Source organism: Pholis gunnellus (assembly GCF_910591455.1).
Source record: "Pholis gunnellus genome assembly, chromosome: 13".
NCBI classification, from domain to species: domain Eukaryota; kingdom Metazoa; phylum Chordata; class Actinopteri; order Perciformes; family Pholidae; genus Pholis; species Pholis gunnellus.
Window position 1 is genome coordinate 20745654 of NC_136540.1, and position 24328 is coordinate 20769981.

Genomic DNA, 24328 nt, shown 5'->3' on the forward strand with positions numbered 1-24328 from the left:
CCAGTCACTCAGTTCTCAGTGACTGAGTGATCAGATAGAACACAAAGCCGTGTCATTTCCACGTGAGTTGAAAATGTAGAGTAAAAAAAATCTGCCTTAGCCCGCAACTTTATGAATCTGCTTCAAAAGCGTACAAAGAAAAGAAGGAAAAAAGGTGAGCAACTGAAGGAAATGAACAGGAAGAGCTGGAGTTTCTGCTGAGTATTGAGATCAGTGAGAAGCTGAGCTGAACGCAAACACACAGACATCCCATCCCCACAGATATGGTTCATTAGTGCGAATGACCAACACGTTCTCCCACAAAATGACGTTCCCATACAACCCCAGTACATTCTCGATTCTAGAGGGAACATTATTCTTAAACATCCTTTGGCCCAAACCAACCGTTACAAATGTTTATGTTGCCTAACCTTAACAGAGTTTGACTGCCATAAGATCGAACCTTTACCGTACTCTAGTTGACATGCACAGACTCTTAAGATGTTGCCATTTGACATACAAAAAAACATTGTCATTGAATGTAACCAGGTGTTTTGCAAAATGTGGACACAGATGAACAGGTGGGAGGGGAAGGTCAAGTGACTTGGACCAGAGGGTAAGGGGAGGCTTGATGTGACTGGGACAGGAGAAACAGTCACAGGGCATCTGGTGGACGGGTAGACGATGGTCATCAAATGGGTTTGGGGAAGAGGATGGAGGCAGAATCATTAATAATCCTTAATATACCGCCATTCACGTAATGCAGGTCTGATTTTTGTTTCTTGTCCTAACAAATGTCTCAGTGATGAATCAACAATAATTCATATTAAATCAACAGTGTGAAAATGATTAAATATACCACTGGCAGCACAAGCACACTGATTAAACCATTTATCTTGTTACCCTGAGGAACTCTGGCGGTACTAAGCAGCTCATTGGTGGGAGGTTTTGTTTTCTATTTTTTCCATATTTTATTATGTAAAGTGTATTCTGAGCTGTGCACAAGAGGACCTTGTTTGTTATAAACTGCTATGTAATGTCTCCTTGCAGCAGAAATCACAACAACGTTTGGATCAGTGAGGACATTATATTCACATAGAACTCTGCTGCTTTTGAAAATATTGTTTCTGTGAAATGGTGTTGTCTAATTCAGGAGAGCTGTAGGTTACTGTGTATCTTCCCTCACCTTGTGTAAACACTAAGTTGGGGATAATGTAACCTGTGAGTATTTTAACATTGCAACTCCCAATTTGCCTACACTACGTCCTCAGACTTCCATGATCGTTGTTTTTTCTTGCTAGAGATGTAGGTGCCATCTGTGTGGATATCTTTTCATCTCTTTATTAGAGCATTTCAGCTGTTCTTCTGAATGATCGATATAAAACGGAAATGGCATAACGAAGGCTGGAATCCACACATGCAGGTTTACACTCCTGTTTGTATAAAAACATCTGTCTTCACCATGCTTGAATTGTACTTCCCTATCCATGTTGTATTTATGCCGATGATTTACTTAGTTATATCAGTGATCTTGTGAAAAATTATTCTTGTATGCAATTTCTATCTTTAGAAGGTCAACTTTGGACCATCCCTAACATTCAGTGCTCCCCACCACCTCTCCCTCCTTTTGATGTAACCTATGAAGTTTTTTTGTATTGTATCATCTTATCTGAGTCTTGCTGCAAAAGCCAATTGCCCTTTGGGGACAAATACAAGTTGAAAGTTAAAGAAAGTCTGTGGAAGCCCCTGAGCTTTCAGGCAGTCGGGAATGACGAACTGCTAGCGAACCAGTTTCACGGACTTCCAGTGGAGTAGAGCAGGAAGGAACATATCTCACTCTCTCTGCTTGTTTCAAACTCAGAAACAAAAAGCTTTATTTGTCCATGGGGAATAAAAATGTCTGAGACAAAGCAGAGGGAATTAAACATGACAATGATTCCATTTGCACATAAACATAATTTCCTTTTATTGATTTGTGTGCCACAAAAGAGGATATTGACTTCAAATAAATCTGTTTTGTTGCAGGGTATAATTCATATCTTTATGTTAAAAAACAACTGCTCCGGTGAAGTGCTTGCATTATTTATTAGAAGCAGTTTTATCAGTGGGAAAAGGAATGGGAAATATCTCATAAATGAATGTGACTGACACTTCTCCCTTGTTGTATCAAATGTTAACCGCACAACTTAAATGTGAATCATTCCACCTCTACGCATCTAATGCACTCATCAATGATTCTTCACATTTAAACAGGCGGGAGGCTTTTAGCATGTGCAGCAGAATGCAGATTTGAGCTGAGAAACTAGCTCCTGGATCCTTCAAACTATCCCTCCTTCCCTCTAAAGTACGGTCTAGACCAGCTCTCTATGAACAGTATCATGAGACAACTTCTCATGTAGTATTTGGTACTATATTAATACAAATTGACTTGACCTGACCTACATAACCTCCTCTCTATCCACGAGTAGAAGACTGGATGTCTTGTCGGTGTTTACATCTGAAGTTACCAGATGCAAACTTCAACAAAAGGAATCAGAATTGAATGTTCAAACTTCTCTAGTTATGAATGCATTAAAAAATGGTTTTACAAGAAAAAAAGAATAGTGATTTTGAACAATTTCAGTTTATAACCTGGAAAAGAAGAAGAGGAGTTAATGTTTCTTGTAATTGCTAAAACATAGACAGACCATACACAAATGTGAATTAGTTTGGAGCCTCTCACCTCATTTTCAATTCCCAAGGGGCTCCATCAACAGCTGTAGACCAAAATGCCTCTGGATGCAATTAATAGACCTACAACCGATGAGCAACGAAATGTGACGTAGCGCTGAGCGACGAAAAAGTGTAAACGTCTTGCAGAGATGAGCTGTGATGGTGTAGAATCAATATGTCTGTGAACAAGTATTAAGTTAGCATCCATATTTACCGGTAGCTACTAAGCTAGCCAGCTGGTTCAGACATCCAATTCATTTGGCTTCTAGTTAACATAATCCACAGCGGTTTGGAATGACACGATGTAGTAGCCATCACTTAACATTTGTATGCAGTGTGAACTTCATTCAAGACAATCGCCATATGCTTTTCTTGCCTGTGGACGCCAACATGTCCCTCCACTGGCTTTTCAGCAGCACAGTTAATACAAATACACTTTTTTTTATATTAATGGTCCTTTACCATCGTCCCATTAAAATGCATTAAAACAGTTTGTATTAAATATGCCACAATAAAAAACAATGGCAGCACACTTAAAGTATTTCAATGTAATATTTGTGAACACCTCTAACTTAAAAGGAGCATTCCAGTCATAGCTTGCAAACACATTAAAAGGTTACTACGACAATTAATATAGAGGGACGTGGAGGAGACAAATAAAAACAAATCAATCAAAACAAAAGCACAAAAGACACAAACCTGATGTGTAAAATGTTCTCTTTTATTCCCTTTCAACCTTCTTCAACATTTGCTATTTGCTTTCACAGTACCACCGAAAATCATCAACCTGTCAAGAGATATTGTGGTAAATGAAGGCTCCAATATCACCCTGATGTGCCAGGCCAGCGGTAAACCAGAACCTTCCGTCAGCTGGAAACTCATCTACTCATCAGGTAACTTGTTTGTCCTGTAAATAAGTACATTAAGTTCTGCTACATTCAAACCTTCACACATTCTCTGTGCTTCCTACTTCATTCTCCTCTCTTCCCCTCATCCCGCTCCGTTTATCCCCCCATCTTTGACTTTGTTTGACCCCTGGTGGATTTCTCACTTATTACCCATCATTACCTGCTTCCAGATCATCATTACACTGAGTTGTTCGCAGAAAAGTAAACTGACCCTGTTGTTATTGGACTAATTAATTAGGATAATAGGATGGATGTAAATGTTCTGGAGGCACTTTGAATGACATTATTAATACAGAGAACATTACTACTGTGTGGAGAATTATTCATTCACAAGCATGCCATGGCAAGTATGTCCAGAATCGGGGTTGTTGCATTCTGCATGCTCAATGGCATTTATGCCATAATGCCTCACTGAAGAATGAAGGGAACCGTATCACAGTGGGCCCATGCTTCACTTAATCAGGCAAGATGTTTGCATTCATAATTAGTTACTTTTGTCTGTGCTGTCCTTTGTGTTGATGCTGGGATCTGGGAATTGAAATGTAAATATGACACTAGTGTGACTGACCTGTCTGAACGGAGATAAGCAGCGAGAGGGAACATTGATTGGCTCCTATTTGTGAAATGCTATGCTTGTGCATACGGTATTGTGCAGGCTGTGTAGAACAGACTGCTGTTGGACTTCTCTGTTTTCCTGGGTTTTTTTTAAAGGAGAGAAAGCAGATGCCTGCTACCCATAACACTATTCGGGTCAAATGGTGAACAGTCTGGGGACTTTGATATTGACAACAACTGTGACACCTTTGAGCAAGATGTTGCACAGATTGGAGTATCTTCTTGTTGACTCATGTTGACATTCTGTGGTTAGGGACCCATGAGCTCCTCCGTAATCTGTGCAGCATTTATCAGCAACAGAACCTCACTGCCTCTGTATGGAGACTGAGTCAGCATATTGTTCAGCTCTGTCTCTGGGTTCTAGACTGCGGCTGTATGCCGAGCATACTAGAGAACACAGTACACTTCCTCTGGTATAAAAGCTGAGGATGGAGGAAACCCTGCCAGACCTGGTGGGAAGATTTAACAGAGAGTTCTTGCAGGATGCAAACATAAAGCAGCAGAATACATTTACTTAAACACAACACTGCTACGGAATGCACAAGAAATGTTATATTCTTACAAGTATTGCATTATTAGTGCCAACACTGTTAAATGTGAAGGAGAAAAAGAAGAGAACACATTCTATTTAACCCTCTGTTATATGTAAATCAATCAAGCTTGTTGAATATATAATCAATGACTTGCTCCTTATCGTAAATTACCTTTTATTAATGTCCAACAGATAAACCTAGAACATCTTTGACCAAACTTAAAGCTTAGTGATGTAGAGGATCTTTTCTCTATTCCCACGCTATCTTCTTTATACATATGATGACAGAAAGAACATTACGGATAACGGAAAGACATCACATATTTTTCTCAGTTCCTCTGACTTAAGCCAGACACACCACTAGAGAAAAATACAGTAGTGAATTCATGACTCCAAGACGACCGAAAAACTTTCCACACAGTCAAACCGTGTTAATGACACTCAGAAAAGCATACTGTGTCTTAAGCAATAGACTGGAATGGATCTTAGCTGGGGATGGTCTTGAGATTGTCAGTCAGTTAGTATTGTCTTCGATTATCTAGCAGATTGTGTCCCTATGAGGACCAAGCTAATGTTTGTAAAGGTGTAAACATAGGTGAGCTGACACTACAGCAGGAACTGGATGTGTACAAGGAGTCTGCACTGAAAGTTAAATAGTCAACATAGGTGCCAATGACTTCAATAGTTTTGAGCAGTGGTGGGCCGTGCATTTTATACCTGGGCCTTCTGTGCTGTCCTACTGAGCTACGGTTATTTGTTTCTAGGGCTGTAACATCACCTATTTGTATTAAACCGCTCGGTACGAGGCTTACGAACCGAACAATACATGTGAATAATACTAGTGCATTTGGAAAATGCAGAAGCTTAAATTGTGGGAAATATAATGTTTTCGGTGGCCTGCGCTTACGTAACAGACAACGGGCTGTGACCTTTTGAACCCGGAACAATAACAAAAAACAGCTGAGGCCCGAGTGTGTTCAGGGAGGCTAAGCTAACTAGCTTAGCGGGGAAGCTGACAAATCAACCCAGCAACACTGCAGTGCTAGAGCACGAGCCATTCATATTATTCATAAAAACGACACGATAGACAAATGAACACAGTAGAAACGCTACTGCAGATGTAAAAAACACAAAAGCAGTTGACTTATCAAAGCTGCCTTCACTTAAAGACAAAGTCTATCCTCCTTTCTTTGTTAACAAAGACCATAACTCCCAAATCCGTTTCTCCTCCTTCAACCATTGAGTGTTAAAAAAACAAAGAATCTACACCAAGCAAAACGCTAAAAATGTCATAACTTCTCTTATATATGTTTCAACCTGAACTCTTACTAAACACTAAGATCTGCTAGCTAGCTTTCTGTTTGACAAAAGTCACACTGGCCCACTGACTAATCACGGCGCACGTCAATGCAGACATACTTAGGAGGCTACCTGGGTATTAAATTATAATACATGTAGTGTATTTGTGAAAAATTATTAAATTATGAAATACCTACAACTTTGTGATTCTGTTTAGGCCAGCAGAGAAGGCTTAGCTGGCCCTGATGGCCCACCACTGGTTTTGAGTGAGTGTAGGCAACTGTAAATCAAGTGATATAGAATAGTATTCAATTTGAACATGTTTCGTTGGAGATGAGAGTAACAATGCTGTCAGGTGATAGCATGTGGTTTTCAGGTTAAATTCAAGTTCAAAAGTTCAGATTTCTAAATATCATAAAACAAGAACAGTCAGCAGCCACTGAAATGCTCACTGTGAAACAAACCAATCTGTTAATAAACCAAAGTATTGGACAAATTAAAAGTCTGAACGGATAATGGTGCTAGATGGAGAGTTCACCAAATTTCACAAACACCATAAATGACCGCTCTAAATTGAATAGTAGTCCGTCAGGCAGTTGTCATTCTGACCCATAATTGTGAAACTGCTGATGGGGCTTGAGGGAAAGTCAGGGGAGCATCAAAGTCTTCAGGATTCAACCTCTGGGCATCATGAATGTCTATTCATGGGGATCCTTTAGCAGCATTGACTTAAACATAAGTAGTGTTATATAAAAGTGCAGCCTTTTAACCATGTTATATAAGTTCACTCCACCAGAGAGCTCAAATGCATTTAACATGAAGTAGTCCATCTGCACTTAAAGTCCAGGGTGAATATTACTCCCAACCAGGCGGCAACCTCCAGTTCTAAAAAGGGAATTCAATGCAGAACCTGCATTCACTCTACCGGCCATCAAGGTTGTTAAGTTTCTCTAGTGGATGAAGGAGGTTAACAAACAAAATTATCATAAGTTCTCTCTCAGTACATGTGATCATTTTAAATTCCAATAAATGTGCACTAGATTGAAGGGCAAGCCTCAAAGTGAAAGGCAATTAGAAATTATGTTTTTTTTCCTCTGTGTGACCCCTCCAACAGCCCAAGATGGGTTCAGTGACATCCGTATATCGATGACTCAAATCTGCATACTCTTCAGCCATGGTTCAAACTGAAGACCACTGTAATGTTGGAGTCACACTAAATGTACTGTTGTCTATGTTCAGTTTGGCCTTAGAACCAATAGATCATTCCAGTTGTCTCCAAAAGGTGACTTTTCACCAAATACTATTTGTTCCTGTTTTCTGGAATCTGGGTCAGCTCAGCCCTTCTGCCTTTTCTGCGCATTCAGCAGAGCAACAATCACAACTGATACTGGGAATGTGGCAACTTACTGTAATGGTTGTGGGTCACTGTATGTGAGCATGGCACACTTTAAAGTCGAGTCCAGGTCAATTTAACTCATTATGACATTCTGTCAGCTGTAAGAATGGCTTGATGAAGAGATGCTTGTGATGTGATGTTTGATGAGTGTTTCCCAGCAGAGGAGTGAAGACCGCTGACTCATTGAAAGGCGATGATGCGTTAAGTCTCTGGAGAATTCCAGCTTGCTGCTTTATGTTAATAAACATAACATTTGCTTGTGCATTGGAAACCACTGTCTCTAACTGGAGCGGATGTGGTTCACATTGCCCCTTTATTGTATGCTTTCAACCTTTTAGAACATCAGTACTTTAAAATGGCATGATAACCTACATCATTACTAGTTTGCTTGAATGTCATAGTTCACATATGAACATTGTTCATATTGTAGCTGATATCATATTTGATGTGGTGTGATTGGTGTTATGCATTCCAGATGTTTGTTTTTAGACATTTCAGGGACTTTTCTTTGGTTTGGTTTGGAAAGAAGGCTCAAAAGTTAAACAAGTGGCTATCAACCACATACTGCCCCTGTACCAGGCCGACCAATGATCTCTGTCATCCGGTTCTGGGGTTGGGACCTAATCATGGTGTCTGGTATTGGATGGAGCATACTGAACAAACAGCTTCACCAAGCCCCCATCCTTTTCTGCAGGAGGCTGCAATCTGTGGTTTCCCAGCTGGTCCTATGTAATTTTGGATAAGCCTGGCTGTCATCTCTAGGGAGTGCTGCAAGGCCCTAAAGGCATCATTACGCTTCAACAGAGGTGCTTGTCGGATGGTCGAATAGTGTTTGAACCCCATTTACTCCCACACCTTTACAACGTTGAAATTGAGGGGACTGCAAACGTCAATTTCTCTAACTCTCCGAAACCCACAATCTGACATTCACACCCACTTCATGCAGCAACAGGCCAGTTGTGCGTAGCTGAGAAAGGAGCCAGGATTCAAACTCTATTTGTATTGCAACACTGTGAATGCCTTCCAGCAAACACTGAAAATGTGCACTGTTATCCCCATTTTTAACTCATTATCACATCCCACTGATGGCAGTCTTTTACCCTGCCTTGATTGTGAATCTTGTTCGTCAATTCCCTTATATTTATCCCAATATCACAAATACATTTGCCTCAAAGGGCTTTATAATACACCCTCTGTCCTTATACCATCGATTTCAATAAAGAAAAATTCTGTGGATAAATATAAGAAACCTCAGGATGACACAAATATGGAATTATTGTAAACATATGAAGCATACCCCTATTAAATCCTCCCATGATGTTGTAATCGCATGAGTTTGCGGTCATTGTTTCAAAGTTGACTCATTTCCTTTGCTCACTAAGGCACAGATCCCCTCATTGTCCATTGCTCCAAACTTTCTTGGTCTGAAAACTTTCTTGGTCTGAAAAATACCTTAATGATGAAGCTTGTTTTGCACACAGGTAGGGTCCAATTCATCTGTCCATCCATCTACCTTATTTGTGACAAATACACCTTTGCTTCTCCAGACAGATCAAACATACAGATTATCACATTATCTGTGTGGTATTGAAATTGACTGAACTTGGTATTTTTGAAGGTCCAAATCAATGATCTGAGCGATGGTTCACTGATTTCAGTCACCTGGTGCTTGACTGCATCTACTTTCTGTTTCAGTCCAGTCAGGAGGATTTGGACAGTTTTACAAATTAACATGGCATTACTCAGAAATGTAATGACTATGTCAAACAGTGGGAGCCAAGTGAGAGTGGTCCATACCGTTGCCAAGAGAAAAATCAGACAACTTCAATACAACAGACCAACCCATAATCTATTTTCCTATGTATGAGTATCTATTTGATGACATGATGTCTAATGGAAATGATTTAGTGAGTGAAATGATTTGAATGAAGTTAAATCTCAGTTCTCAGGTGTTCTAGCTGAGAGTATATGAACGTCAAAATACTGCCCATGAGGAAAAGCTGCTCACTTCCTTTTTTTTACTCTTGAGCAGCCAATCAATAACCTCATTTTAATATGATCGTGAACCAAATTGGACTAGCGCACCTAAAGAGATTTTACAGAAGAGAATGCAGTCTCCTCACCCTTTTGTAATGTTCACTCTTAATTAGGCCAATAGTGAATTAGTGAGGAAAGCAGAGGAGAGAGTGGTCTGACAGAATTGACTGCAGGGTGAGAGGGGGCCACACGTGTTGCTGAGGTGTGGGACTGAACCACTCAGCTATCTCTGGGAACTATTGCTGTGAAATCTCATTAACTGGATCCAACAGCTGGTTTCGTTGCTCCTTTTACTTCTTGGCTCCAATGTGAACAACAAAGCTGTTTTCTCTTTAGACATCCTATAATTGGCTATAAATACATTTTCATGTGGGAGGAGAATGAGGAAGCTGAGTCATCCGATGGACAAATTAGTTTGATTTCACCATGCTGGGCTGGAAACTGTTTGTGTATATTACTTTACCTTCTGCGTGGAGTTTGCATAGTCTCGCTGTGCATGTGTGGGTTTTCTCCAGGTGCTCCAAATTTCTCCTACGATCCGAAGTCATGCAGTTTTGCTTAACTAACACTGACTCCACACGTAGGTGTGCATGTGAGCATGAATGGTTGTCCAGGGTGCACATGTCTAAACTGCTGTATAGATTGTCTTTCCGTTGTATGTAGAAGAAGAGAAATCCAAACAAAGTAACTCTTTTGTTAATATGTTTCATAAATGTGGACTACAATCTGGAATCATAGGACGCCTCCGCGGCTTACCACCCTGGGGTGCCCACCATATGACATCAATGGTTTAAAATGAGGTTTCTTTTGCATCTCTCTGGCGTCTTTCATGTTTTGTCATGGTGTGTTTTCCAATACAGCAAAGGCCTTAAAACTAATCTTTGATAGAGACCGTTCAGATCTCAAACTCTGATCTCTGCTGTGCATGTGTATGCTGCAAGACAGCTGTGGAAGTGTGTGTGTGTGTGTGTGTGTGTGTGTGTGTGTGTGTGTGTGTGTGTGTGTGTGTGTGTGTGCCCCTGCATTTGGCTTTACTTTCACCAAGTCTGACTTTTGTGAACTGGTTGAGAGTCTGTATGTAAAACAAGCCATTTTTCAGAGCAGCAGGCCCTTTAAAAGTCATTCTTTTATTCTCTACTCATCTCAGCACTCTTCATAATCAAATGTGTTCAGGGGCTGGTTGCTTATGTTTATTTATCTGTTTAAGTCCATATCAGAGGTAGAACATTGATATTCATCGTGAAGAATTGTTTTTTTTGCAGGCACCAACAAAACTACTATTCAGAGATGTCGATTGGCTTTTAGTTTAGTGTGAGATGAAAATGTAAATAGACTAGCGTTAGCTCGAAGAGCTGTCGTTTTGATTTTCCTCATGCAAGATAAAAGAAAACAGTGATTCAGTCTTTGTGGTTGTTTTTCTCTCCGATTGTTCACTTCCAATGTGCTGAATTCTAGCGTCTTTTTTCCAGTAGCCTTTTTCTTATCAATTTCATCTCCAGTATTTAACTGAGGGCCTGATAAGCAAGCGTTTCAAAAATACACAGAGTCACACGGCATAGTCGTCCCCCTGACTCAGACAAAGAGCAGCAGAGCAGAGCAGAAAAATGTCCCGGTACTTTCTAAAGTCCAAACTTGTGTTCCAATATCTCTGAGCTGCAGAGCAACTCTCCTCCTGCCCGGGGCCATTCAGTGTGAGCCCAGCTATTGCAAGCACTCCGGGGTGTTAAAAAGGGTGAATTAAATAAATAAAGATTGTGTGTGTGTGTGTGCGTGTGTGTGTGCGTGCATGTGTGTGTGTGCATAAAGATTGATGATTTCAGGCTGGGGCCGGGGCTCTCACACAGCCATGACCCAGCTCCCCCTCACCTTTGATAGATAGATGGCTTTAGGGGCTTGTGGCGGATCAGAAGTGATCCTCGGTATCTCCCACAGACCACACAACCTGACTGCAAAGTTTGTCAGCCCAGGCGGCCAGCTGACACCTCGGTGCATTAAGGCGACCGGAATGAACATGCACACTGAATTTGAATTTGGCCTCGGAGCAATAAAGGTTTTCTAGATTTGCAGAGGCCCGGATGCTTGGAAAGATTCATTTGAAGTTGATGGAGTTGGTAGTCATAGCAGATTGGTCCCTTTTTGACCTCTTTGAAGGTGAAGGAAATAACTTAATGCTGTTATACCATACCAATACCATTTTAGATGTTCATGGCAGCGTTAATTCTAGCACCTGCTTAGCTTTAGTGTTACTTTTTTAAAGAGAAAATTTGGCACATTTTTCATGGGCGCAACCCACATACTCAGCTCTGCTGCTCATCCCACAAATGCATGTTCCTTACAAATGTGGGACCATTTAAAAGGGAAATAAACAGGCTTTCCAACGGTATAAGATTTATTATAGAAAGAAATAATCTACCAAACACAAATTTCCTTACTTTTTGTGCTATGTTTATGTATTCACTTTCCAATTCACGCAGTATATATGTTCTTCACTTCCTGCCCTCCATCAAAATTTTCCGCGTCAAAATAGTCACGTGATTGCAAACAAGTTGTACAGAACTAAAAATATACCCCATACACCATATATACTACTTCTAACTTTGTAGACATTACAGCATTGTAATATCTACAAAGTACGATCATAAATGTTTAGTGTACCAAAGCAGTTTTTCCTAAAAAGTTATTTCACTAAGGTCCTAAAATTGCTTTGTCGAATTAGACACAGTAATTGTCTAAACAGTACACTTTGTCTGTGTACTGTTTTTACATCATATGTATTTACTGTGGTTGATGCAATAGCTTATTTCAACTAAAACATCTCATCATGTTGCTTATATTTAAATCATACACTTTTAATAAATACATGTGTAAATAGGTTATGAATTTGCTGTTAGTATCAGTGTTCACTGTATTTCAACTAATAAGACTTGTTGTTTTAATTCACTACATTTTAATAATATAGGCCTACTCACAATACATAGTTAGGATTGAGAGGTGGAGGGACTGAGAGCATCGTGTGTAAGTATGTGTGTGTGCATGTGGGTATTTGATGTGACCCATCATCTTCATGTGTATATGTGCTGATATGGAGTCAGTTTAGAAGGATTGGGGTATAAATGCATTATTTCATTTAAAAAATTGATTTTTATTTATAGATAGTATTCATGTCATTTGGATGCAAAATAGGTCTAAAAATCCAACCCTTCAAAAGTAGCCCAATTCTGCGGCAATACTGCCGACATCTGCTGCACCCTTTTATCCAGATTTGATGGGGACATTATAATGTACCATTTCATATAGCACATGCTGTGGGCTGTATGGTGGTAGTACTGCTGATATTAATGATAACTCCATCATTAAGATTGGTCATTTTGTGTAACCTGGTAGATTGTTTGGGGAACAGGATTTGTTTTATATTCATTTATTTTTTATATTTTTGTTCAAATTATTGTTCAAAATCCTTTTGAGATGAAGGTTTTTAGGATTTAGAAAGGTACACTACTACTTAAAAATACAATGCATGCAAATACAATTTCCAATATAATAATACAATTAATAATAATAGTTATATTGTTCCTGTACGAATCAACTATTTGTCAACAGTTCTTTTTATTGAGTCAGCTCCACATAAATTCACTTTGCTCAGTAGGTGTTTCTTTTCCCTTTTAATTTAGCGTGCAGAAGCAGAAACAGAAGTGTGATTCATCCCTCACAATCACTTACATATTTTTCATATCTTTAACTCACATGCTGTATCCTTCCCTTACACAGCTGCTTCCCCTATAGACTAACTGAGATACAAAAGGACTTGTGGCCTGAGAGATTAGTAGCAGCCACGGTTTTCATTTTTCTTTGTATGCTCAAAAATATGTATGCTATTGATGGGTCAAATCTAAACCGTACTGTCACAACAGATTATCTCCGCTGGCAAACCTCTTGAATAGAAGTAAAGCTGCCTTATTGCATCTCAGTAATACATGGAACCCCGAGCTACTATATTTCTATGATTCTTTTTTTTCTTTTATGTTTGTTTCCTTCAAAGGGGATGATGCATCAAAGGCATTTTAAGAAATTCCATATGCCAAAGGCTGATAATCAGTGACAAAATAACTATCTATATATTCACCTCGCACAGCGGCAGCAGCAACAGAGGCACAGTTTAAGACTGGAGCTGCAGAGCAGCAGCAGTCGGTCGCTCTCTTTCATTGTCTTCGCGGACATCTTTTAAATGAACGTTCTTTCTCACTGTTTGTCTGAGTAACAAAAGCTTTTGTTCCTTCTCCGTCAACACATTTCACTCCGACTTCCTTTCCCTCAAGACAACACTGATAACACCATCCCCACTCCCACTCTTGCTTTGGTTTATGTGTCCTCTTCTGTCTGCCATTCTTCCTCTATTTCTTTCCCTCCCATTGCTTGGATTCATCACTTTAAATCCTGCCTCACCATATCCACTTGTTCTCTCTCCTTAAATGCCTATATCCCTCAAGCATCTGCTCTCCTGTTCTGCCCCTCCCTTCAAAGTTGTTCCCCTTGCCCTGCACACAAATATCTCTTTCCATTTTCTACTCCATTTTCTTCGTTGCCCTTGAGTTCGATGTTGGCATTTCAGGGACACAGAAAGGGTACATTATCTTCTGCGGGCCTCTCCCGAGACTTCCTGGCTCTTCTTTGCTTTCTTCTCCCCACCACCTTCTCCTGCCCGGTCTCCCCGATGTCCTGCCATGTCACCTTGATGGCAGTACTATCTCACTAATGACTTGGTCACAAACCCAGCAGTCCCCTTGAAACAGACTGCGATATTAGAAAAGACAGCTCACATCTATAGTTCAGGTGGATACTTGAAGAAGTAGTCAAATACCAGTAGTCATGCTATTGTAAATCATGTTGTTCTTTGTAAACACATACCCATGGAAATGAAATATAATGAGGGTCTATATGTGTATTTTCAGAGCCTGGGTAGGGTTGTGTAGTGGGTACTGAAGTGTTCTGAGAACTCTTTGTTTCTGCTGAGACAACATTTTTTCTCTCTCTGGTACACATAAAGCGAAACATCATCTTTTGGCAGATTGTGTCGGTTGTTATCAATGGCTTCACTTGCACAGTTGGGTGACTGGCGGTCAAACTAAGAGGCTCAGAAGTGCTACAGGACCGTCATGCTAATAATTAGTTATCACTTTTTATAATGCAGGATCATTTGGCAAACATGTAACATTTAAATGAGCGATGGTGCCGGTACGTTTATGTGAATGAGATGATGGATTTGGAGGATTGCAACCTCTGATGCTTAGCCAGCCGAGAGCATGGAGCGTGGAGGTGGAGGTGGAGGAGCATTGTGTGTAATGAAGGACAACAATATGATAATGATAAGGGGATGTTTAACACAGAGGTCATGATTTACTACACAGTGGCCTTAGGGAAAAATATATGTGACATGATTTGGGAATACCAATGGAGAAATAGGCCAATATATTTACTGGTTTGAAAATACATGTGAGAAGAGTGCCGAGTATACAGAGTGAATAATGATAAGGCAATTTATAGTTGTCAATAGTACTCATATATAGTATTCATATACTTTCTTGCAATTCATTTGTTTGAAGATTGACTTCAAATGTAAATGTTAGGTAGTAGACATTAAAGCATCAAATCTTCATCCTAATTCCCTAATGCAATCAAGTTAAGGTTCACTTTCCATATTTGTATGTAACCACAAGTTATATATACATAACTCAATGCTTCAAAGATTAGCGGTGTGATTACTGTTTGTTGGCTCATAGGGCAAAACTCTTTAGAATGATACAACCTACAAATGAGATGGACCGCAGGAGGTTTGAACTGTTAAAACAAATAAACACATTGCTATGATATGCATGATGTTTAGCTGAGAGATACAACTGAAATCACAGTGACATGATTAGCTAGCTTATTTCACAAGAGGAAACTCACTGCTCTGAGTCCTACAGCAAGTGTAGAGTTTATTTCTTCAACAAACGGTCTTTGGCTGTTTTGTGGAGTTTAATTTGGGCCTTCTGGGAAGTTTCTCACCAAGTCAGCGTTAATTAACCATATCTAATCGTTGTTGTTTCTCCTGGCAAAATCTGACTGTTCCAGATATGAGAAGCCTTCTACCTGAATGTTTTCTACATTGTTCTTTGCTAATAAAATGGATTAAGACAAATTAGACAGATTTTCTATTTGCCTCAGATCTTAGCTAATATTAGCAGGTTTTTTGATACCCTGAAACCAGATCCAGAATGAACGTCTCATCCCACCTGAACACAATTGATTAAGCTGTTTGTCTACTTTTTGCAGCTTTACAAATTCCCAGGATTTTCTTTTTTGCTGTTTTATTAGTTACTGCAAAGCTAATGTACAACAACATCACCTGCTGAGTAGTGAAAAAACACATCTTTCCTCTTTATCAATTCAGTTAGTAGATGACAGTTTAAATGACCACCTCGCCCATTGAACACATGGCCTTCGCTGTCTAATCTAGCTGCTCTGCCTGTTTTCCTCCTAACTTTAAAGGTGAACAGTGATAGTCTTTAGTTCAGAGAGGCACTCTGTGTTTCGTGCGAGGAGCTGTGCTTCTATTACAATAAACTGGTATAAAACAAGGCTTTGAACATTAGCAATGATTATTTTAAAGCAACCGCTCATAACAGGCACAATGTTACTATTAATACTAGTAGTATTTTTATTAATAAGCCATCACACACAATACAATAAGTGTAGCATGTATACAATCTACAATATGACTGAAAAGGCACAAGAGGAGCATAATAATGATATATGCCTACATTCTTATCAATTTAAGCTACGTAAGAAAAGAAAATATAAAAAAGAACAAAAATATATATAATTCACACTTGTAACCCCCAAAATTGCTTTATAAACAATTATTCTAAAGGTTGATTCCCACACCTCCACACAATAAGATATCTCAGAAAGTATAAGTATAATATTATTTGCAAGGCCTTATAATTTAATACATGTTGAGTAGTTTTCATATTTATTAAGAGACAATTCATTAACATCCAAAGCAGGCATGTGGGAAGAAACATATAGCGCATTGTTACAGCTATGATTGACGTTCTTTTTGTGTGAATGTATTTCTTAGAGAAACATTGATTTCATGTGCCAGTCTGAAGGACAGCTGTTGATGTGAAACCACCTGCCGTAAAAGTGCCGCTTGATGTGTGGACTTGGAGAGTGTGCGTCAGCTGGCAGCCTTGTCTTGATTAACTCTCCTCAGAGGATTTTACCGTGTGGCTTTAAGTGACACTGCGGTCTCTGTTGGCACAATGTAGAATCCTCGTTTGAGGGAAAGCAGAAAAGGAACAGCGTGAAGTGAACATGAGTCCTCCCGGTACTCCTCGTCAGGTGATCAGCGTGCCGGTGAAAACTTCCCTCCATAACAACCTTCCCAGGTGTAATGCAGTAATGTGCCTCAACCCAGCAAAGTGAATCCATGTGCAATGTATTACTGTCACCTGCCTACGTCTTGGGAGGAGGCTTGAAGACCATTACGTCTTTTGTTCTTTACATTGAGCGCTGTATTAAGTGTCTCTGTCAAGCGTGTCAAATTGATACTAGAATAAAGTAACGAGGCTGGCATTCGTTCATATTGTCACAGTCCTGGTGTGCTCCAAGGCGTGAGAGACACAAAAAGGAGCCGAATATGAAAGTTCTGAGAGATAATTGATGATGAGTTGGGCCTGAACAAAGCACTAATCACCAAGTGTTGTAACATCTTCAGAAATATGTCAGTAAGCTCAAGATGTGGTGTTGAAAGGAACAGCGGAGAAGCGGCAGAGACAGAATTGGGCACACGTCATGACTTTTACTGGTGTAAGTTTTGACACACATGTAGCTGTGTGAATTTTGCTGCCACATTAGATCAGGGTGCTACAAGAATTAACAGGACCTGTCGGCGCTCCTGCTGTTGCCTCTGAACTTAGAGCTTTGATTTCTGCGTTGGAGTTAGAACTGAACTGCTCTCTTTGTGTTGTAAATACCAAAATAGCTTCTCATTTTTTTCCAAAACCAGAATGACAATGACTATCCGGAGGCCACGCAAAGACACAGTGTGAAAATCGAGGCCACAGCTGTTGACTTCTCACAATCATTTTGAATCTCCATCTCCACTTCCTTCCCCTTCCACAGGAGACCTGGCATCAGAGGATGAGTACCTGGAAATCCCATCTATCTCCAGACAGAGAGCAGGGACGTATGAATGCACAGCCGTCAACGACATTGACACAGACGTCCAGACCGTCGACATCACCGTCAACTGTGAGTCCACTGCTTGGCTGAAGAATTTAAACATTTTGTATTTGAATTAACAATGTTGAAACAATTAGTCAATTTATCATTGAGTCTTTTGGCAGAAAAATAATATACAATCATGTCAATAATTTATGAAGAATATTGATGATGAATATTGAAAATTTTCAGGTTGAAGTTTCTCAAATATGAGCCGTTGCTCCTTTTCTCTGTCTCATATCATTATTATTATTATCATACTCTGCTGATTTAAATTTTAGAATTTAAGTATTGCAACTTTAAACAAAATGTCTTATCATTGACTTATCATTGAATTTATTTATGGACCCTGTGTTGAACCATTTTCTAAATTGTAGTGGGCCAAGAGAAGGCTTGCTTCAGTTATGTGCTTTACCGTTTGTGTTGCTGCATTAAATCAAATGAGTCATGGAGAAGTATGAGGTTATTAGTATTTGAGCTGCTTTTATGTCAAGTGCTGCTGATTTTAACAGTGTGATTTTAAAGGTTTATATCTAATATATAGCAGGGCTAATACTATTACTTGATTAATCAATTAGTTGATAGGCTGAAAATGTATTTGCAGCAATGTTGGTATTCAATTTATCGTTTGACTCGTACTTTCCAAGCAAAAATGTCAACTATATTAATTACAATTAATCAATTGGCTAATTTCATAGAAAACTGAAAATCTGTTTTTCGATAAAAAACAAGACATTTTGAGGACATCACATCGGGCCCAAGGAAAGTCCTGATCTAATTGAAACTATTTTCTAAAACGTTATCGTTGAAGCCATTAATCATTAAATCAAGAAAACAATCAGCAGATTAATTGACAGTTACGACATGGCTGCATAGTCACCATTGTTTTGTCTCAGAGACATTTACCGAGGCACACAAAGCCCAGAATAAAACAGCTACAATAAAATCTATCAGATCATTTTGCTCCTCTGCTGCAGGAGACACAGGGTGGATTGTAACAAATTAAACCCTGAACAGTTAATTCCATCTCACCAGTGTAAGAAATACCGTACATGATTTGAACTCCTACTTCCTGTTCACTCGTGGTCATGCTGTAGATCATCATGGCTGAGAGGAGAGAAGGCCATCAACCCGTCTCCTGATATCCTTGACTCGTCCTGATCTCAGTGCTCTCATGTTGTTGCTTATAGATGCTCCAGCTGTATCGGAGGGCAGAGACATTGGAGTGACTCTGGGCCAGAGAGGAGAGCTGGAGTGTGAGGCTGATGCCGTGCCTGAGGCAGACTTTGAGTGGTACAAAGATGACAGAAGGTAATTAGTTTTACATTTGAATTTTACGTGAGGCAAATGGAAGAAGCGTGTATATGTGTGTGTGTGCCTGCGTGTTTGTCAGTTTTCACAGTTATTGATGGTCATTGATCAGCTTTCAGTCATACAGCGATTACGATTACTGCAAATTGGTCCTAGTCATTAATTAAATTACTATTATTATTGCACTCAGGCCCATTGGTAATTGGGCAAGTGACTTCACATTTCACAATGTCACGTTGCACTCACTGTGTACTTTCTCACATCTAGGATCCTCAATGGCTTCGATGGCATGGAGATTATGGATTCTGGATCTCTGTCGAAGCTGTCATTTTTTAATGTGTCCGACGGAGATTACGGGAACTACACTTGTGTCGCACTCAACAAACTTGGGAGCTCTAACACAAGCTTCCTCATGTATGGTGAGTACAGGAATATGGTACATCTATAGTACTACAGAGAGGGAAGTATAACTAAAATGCTGTAGTTTATCTGTTAAGTGTATGTGTGGTGAAGCCTGACCGGAGTGGCTTCTGGAGTGGTAGGAGGCAGACACGAGAGACTTTGTTCCAATAACAAAAGGTGTTTTATTTACAAAAAGTGCCCTGCTACACGTGTAACCAAACATATATCAAACAAACGGTTAAATAAACTCAACTCATCATACAGTAACATAATCACATGCACACACAGCTGCACACTGATCTTCTCCCCTGTTCAGTCAAAGTCATCTCCTTATATTGAGCCTCCTATCAGCAGGATCTAATTCCTACCATGAGTGCAGGTGACACCGATTACTGACGCGAATGGTTATACCATTCACATACCCTGAATGCTATACCCTCACAACAATGTAAAACAGATTACAACTAACCTACACATCTACCTATACATACTCTACCCCCCCCCCACCCCATACTTGGTCTGACCCAATGACATCACGGATGACATCATCCAGTGTATAAATAGAGGAAATGGTTGGGTGCCTTCCCCTTTAGCCTCTGGAACACATGGTGGGTATGAGAAACACACAATTGACAAGCATGGTTAGATCTATCGATGAATGTAATATGGGGACAAATGGTGTGTTCTCACCCACTTTGTCACAGTATGTTTTAATAAAAGTAATAATATTAATAAATAATATTAATAGTCCACAACTTTTTTCATCAGTTTGATTCAACCTTTATCCATTTCCTTTTATCCAAAGCTTTTACATTTACTGTTATATGCACATAAATATTTTCCTATTTATGACTCAAAAAGAAAGTAATGCATTTATGTGCAGGCAACCACAGATTGTTTGGAGTAAATATACAACGCTGAAAGATAAGATTTCACTTCATTTAGTTCAGACCATTAATGTATTAAGATAACTTGATGCTGTTCCATATTAATTCTACTACACCTAAAACGTTGGCAGGCCTCCTCTTCTTCGGGCCTGTAGAGCATTAGAGTCCTTCTCTTGCTCAGTCAGCTGACATCCTGCTCTCACTAACCAATGAAGAGATCCACTGCTTAAAGCTGCTGATTCAGTCAGTGACAATAGTGATCTCTCTCACGCACCAGGTGCCAAATATCCTGCAAATATAGTGAGGAGCATTAAAGTACAACACCTCTCCGTCAGAAAAGGGTCTTCTTTGGGTTAGTGGGCTGAGTGTGTGTACACTGTATCAGCAAATGTGTCATCACAACTTTATCAACACTGAGTGATTGTCAGCATTAAAATACTGTGGTGTTTCAGCTTTGAAATAGAATTCAGCCACTATTTTGACACTATTACCAGTTTGAACACTCAAGTATGCCACTGTGCAGCCACAATGTTACAAGTCTATTCAGCAGCATACGTTTCATGCTTTTCACAAGTGCTGTCAATGATTTGTTGCTGCTCTGTTTCCAATATGTTGCTCTGTTCCATTTGTTTCCCTGGTGTAGTCGTAATTGAACCCACTAGCTCAACGCTATTGCAAGGTTAGTATTCTGCACCAGCATGCTCTTCAACTGTTGTGGATGGAAAGTATTAACTGCATGCTGGCACATGACCAACTGCCATTTTCCCAAACTGGAAGTCAGGCTGCACTGTCACTGGAGCTATACGCAGTGTCTGACATGAAGAGACAAATCCATTCTGGGCTCTGTTTGATTACTCTTTGTTCTCTTCATGAATTGACATGTTAAAGTTCATGTGTGGCAGGCAGCAGGAATGTCAAAGCACACCACCATACGAATGTCACATGAACTTTTGTGAAATTGGCCATCACAACCCATTTTGCTAACCATGTTTCATCTTCTCCTCTGCAACCCTAACCTGTGTGACACGGCTTCATTTTGATTTTTGCATGCTCTTCTTTCCAATGTAAGTATTCGTCATTTTTCATTATCATCATTTGTGCTTGTGCTTTTGCCTTCAGTTATTGCATTTCAACTCTACATCCAACAGAAAATTGTGAGACGCAAACAGAAAGTTGTAGAACCTTACTGCGTGCTAAAATATTCCTTGTATCTGCCAAACAGTGATTGCAGATTGCAGATATCTGGTGTAGATGAGCCCTGTGTGTTTTTAGAACAAGCGTGTGGAGCCGGGGCGATAAACACCTCGCCCATCATGCCATTTAATGTGTCCTTGTGACTGGTGGTTGCAGCATCTTGTCAGCAGACTCACTCCATTAACACAACATAATTGTATTAATGGCTTTGATTTTGACTACGAGTGAACGTCATTATTGTAATTAGCCATATGCAGGATTACGGATAATCCACTGTGGCAGGGTAATTGGATAGATGCCCTAAAGGAAACTGTGGTGAACTCATGGAAATCCAAGGGAAATGAGTAGTCATTGTGTTCCAAGCTTCAAAGAGAAAAGTTCAAATGTGTCCTCAATCCTCATACAATGCATCGTTTTGGATGGAACTTGCCTCATCCCTGAAAACAGCATGATGAAACTATTATGTGTTATAGTTTTTATCATTGTGAAATTGTGTTTTTTAGCTGTGCAAACACTGTAGTACTAGAATAATACATAAACATTTTATTATAAATTACTCAGAAGATTACCTTTTTAATAAATCGAAGGCCAATTAGATAAATAATCTATAATCCCCATTATATATTTTTCCTGTTGTAGCCTGATGAATAAGAATCAGATGGACCAATTTTAATAGAAATGAGGAACCAAAAATGATCTATTGGTCTTTAGTTTCATTTATCGTTCTAAAGTGATTCTCAGTTGGTCGAAATGGAAACCTGCTGAAAAATACACATACAAGTGTGCTGTTCTTCACATAGTCTACACTATATATTTAATATATTTTACTGTAGTCAGCTTTAATGCTAATCTCAACCAACTCATTAATATTGATTCATATTAATTCTGCTGACAGACTGCCAGTTACAACTGACCAAAGCAAACCTGGAAGTGAAAGCATCATTTTAACTAAATCCGATGTGTTTTTAAGAGCAGTTCTCAGAACTAAGAATAGAATGGCCTTCTTTAAGCAATAGATGCTGAGCAATGGTCAGTGTTAATCCTCAGTGCTGCACTGGATGCTGCAGACCATGCCATTTTGATTATCCCACTCAAAAGCGAGTGCTAGCAGCAGCACTAAATAGCTCACCTTCTGCCTCACTAATGGAAGCTTTACTGTATCATTGTAATTTTAAGTGTTCATGTATGCTTCCGGAAAATGACTGATTCCTTTCTCTGGTCTCCAGCTTCCATCCCGCTTTCATTCAAATAATTACCAATCCATATTCAGCCATTTCTGTTGAAGAAAACAAGTATTCACAACATAATGCTTGTTGATTATATATCTTTAGATTAGGTATCACAAATGTCTTTACTTTAGCAAGAGAAAAACGGTTGATATGCATACCATTTCTATATAGGAAATAAATAGAGATTCTACGAATGTTGGCTGCATATGATAATTATTGCAAGCTGATAATGACATCAATAATACATGTTGGGGACAGGGATAGAACCTTGGGATTCTCCACGCCACTGATGTGTCTATTAGGCTGGAATGAATCCTAAAACAGGGAAATAAATAGGCAGCTTTGTGCTTCTGGTTCCCTCCTCTCAAATTCAATGATTTTCATTCCTCAATGCTGGAGATAGCCATCGGTGGAGACATTCTGTTTTCGAGTTGTCGGTCAGTCCATTAGTCCGTCTGGTTCATTTTTGTGAACGCGATATCTCAGGATCGACTTTCTCCAAAGTTGACACAAATGAACGATGAACTGATTAGAATGTGATGGTCAAAGGTCACTATGACTTCTCAAAACACATTGCTGGCCATGACTCTACGTATGCTTAATAAGACCATTTCACATAAAGGTTTATTAAAACAGATAAGTAAAAGTATAAAGTGAGCACATGTTGGGCCTGCAGTGAGTGTCATTTTCAACATTCATTAACAGCAACACAGGTAGCGTTGTGATGATAAGAGTGAGATGCTGCAGATGCATTCAGTTTAAACATTTTACAACTTGCAGGTATATTCATAAAAAATGTTTTTTTTTTGTACAAAATATGAAAAAATTCAGGTCTCATGTTTCTCTAAATGTATTTGCTGTGGTGAATCCAAATCCACAGAGGTACTTCAAGTCCTTAGTCTCTCAAAGTCTCATAAACATAATCTCCACGTTAATGTCATGTCACTAATAAAACCTTGTAATCCATAACTCCAATTCCCCAGTAAACAATACACAGTAATCACTGTGTATTGTTTACTGTGGAACTATAATCACTAATTATGTACACTGGTTTGCATGTAGAAACTTCAGATAAACTTTATAAAATAGTGTTTTCACAAACAGAACTACAGATTTGCGCTGCTAAAGTCACAGTATTCCCCTTTAGACTCCTGCTGGAAGATAGGAAGTTCATTTAGTAACTTACCTCCAGTAGTGATCACACAAAGAGGAAAAGAAAACTTACCCAAGTGTTTTGCTTTTCTTTTCCTGTCAGGACCGAGAGCAGTTCAGGATGGTAGCGGCGGCGCGATGGGAGTGCACTCACACACCTGTCTCCTCTTCTTGGTGTTTCTGCCGTTCCTGCTCAGAATTTGAAGAGGAATGAATTTGAACACAAGTATTTTTTGTGTGTGTGTGTGTGCGAGTGTGTGTGTGTGTGTTTTTTTTTTTCAACCGGAACCATAAACTGGTGCACAGTGAGTGCATGAAGTATCCTGCTACATAATGATGTTGACCCACTAAATAAGTACTGAAAAGAAGGTTTCTGTTGTTTTTTTGTTTTGTTTTTAGATTTCAAGGAT

At 39.4% G+C, this 24328-nt stretch overlaps 1 protein-coding gene across 1 annotated transcript in view; it reads left to right on the plus strand.

Annotated features, from left to right (window-relative positions):
- Nucleotides 1–24122, plus strand: part of ntm (neurotrimin) — a gene marked incomplete at both ends in the record, with an annotated part of 472335 nt that extends 448213 nt beyond the window's left edge. Inside the window, 6 exons of the mRNA XM_079171030.1 lie at nucleotides 3459–3584; nucleotides 17645–17773; nucleotides 18934–19054; nucleotides 19322–19473; nucleotides 20987–21022; nucleotides 24022–24122. Coding sequence (XP_079027156.1) covers nucleotides 3459–3584; nucleotides 17645–17773; nucleotides 18934–19054; nucleotides 19322–19473; nucleotides 20987–21022; nucleotides 24022–24122 — 665 coding nt within the window. The remainder of the gene's footprint in view (nucleotides 1–3458; nucleotides 3585–17644; nucleotides 17774–18933; nucleotides 19055–19321; nucleotides 19474–20986; nucleotides 21023–24021) is intronic.
- Nucleotides 24123–24328: the final 206 nt, after the last annotated feature.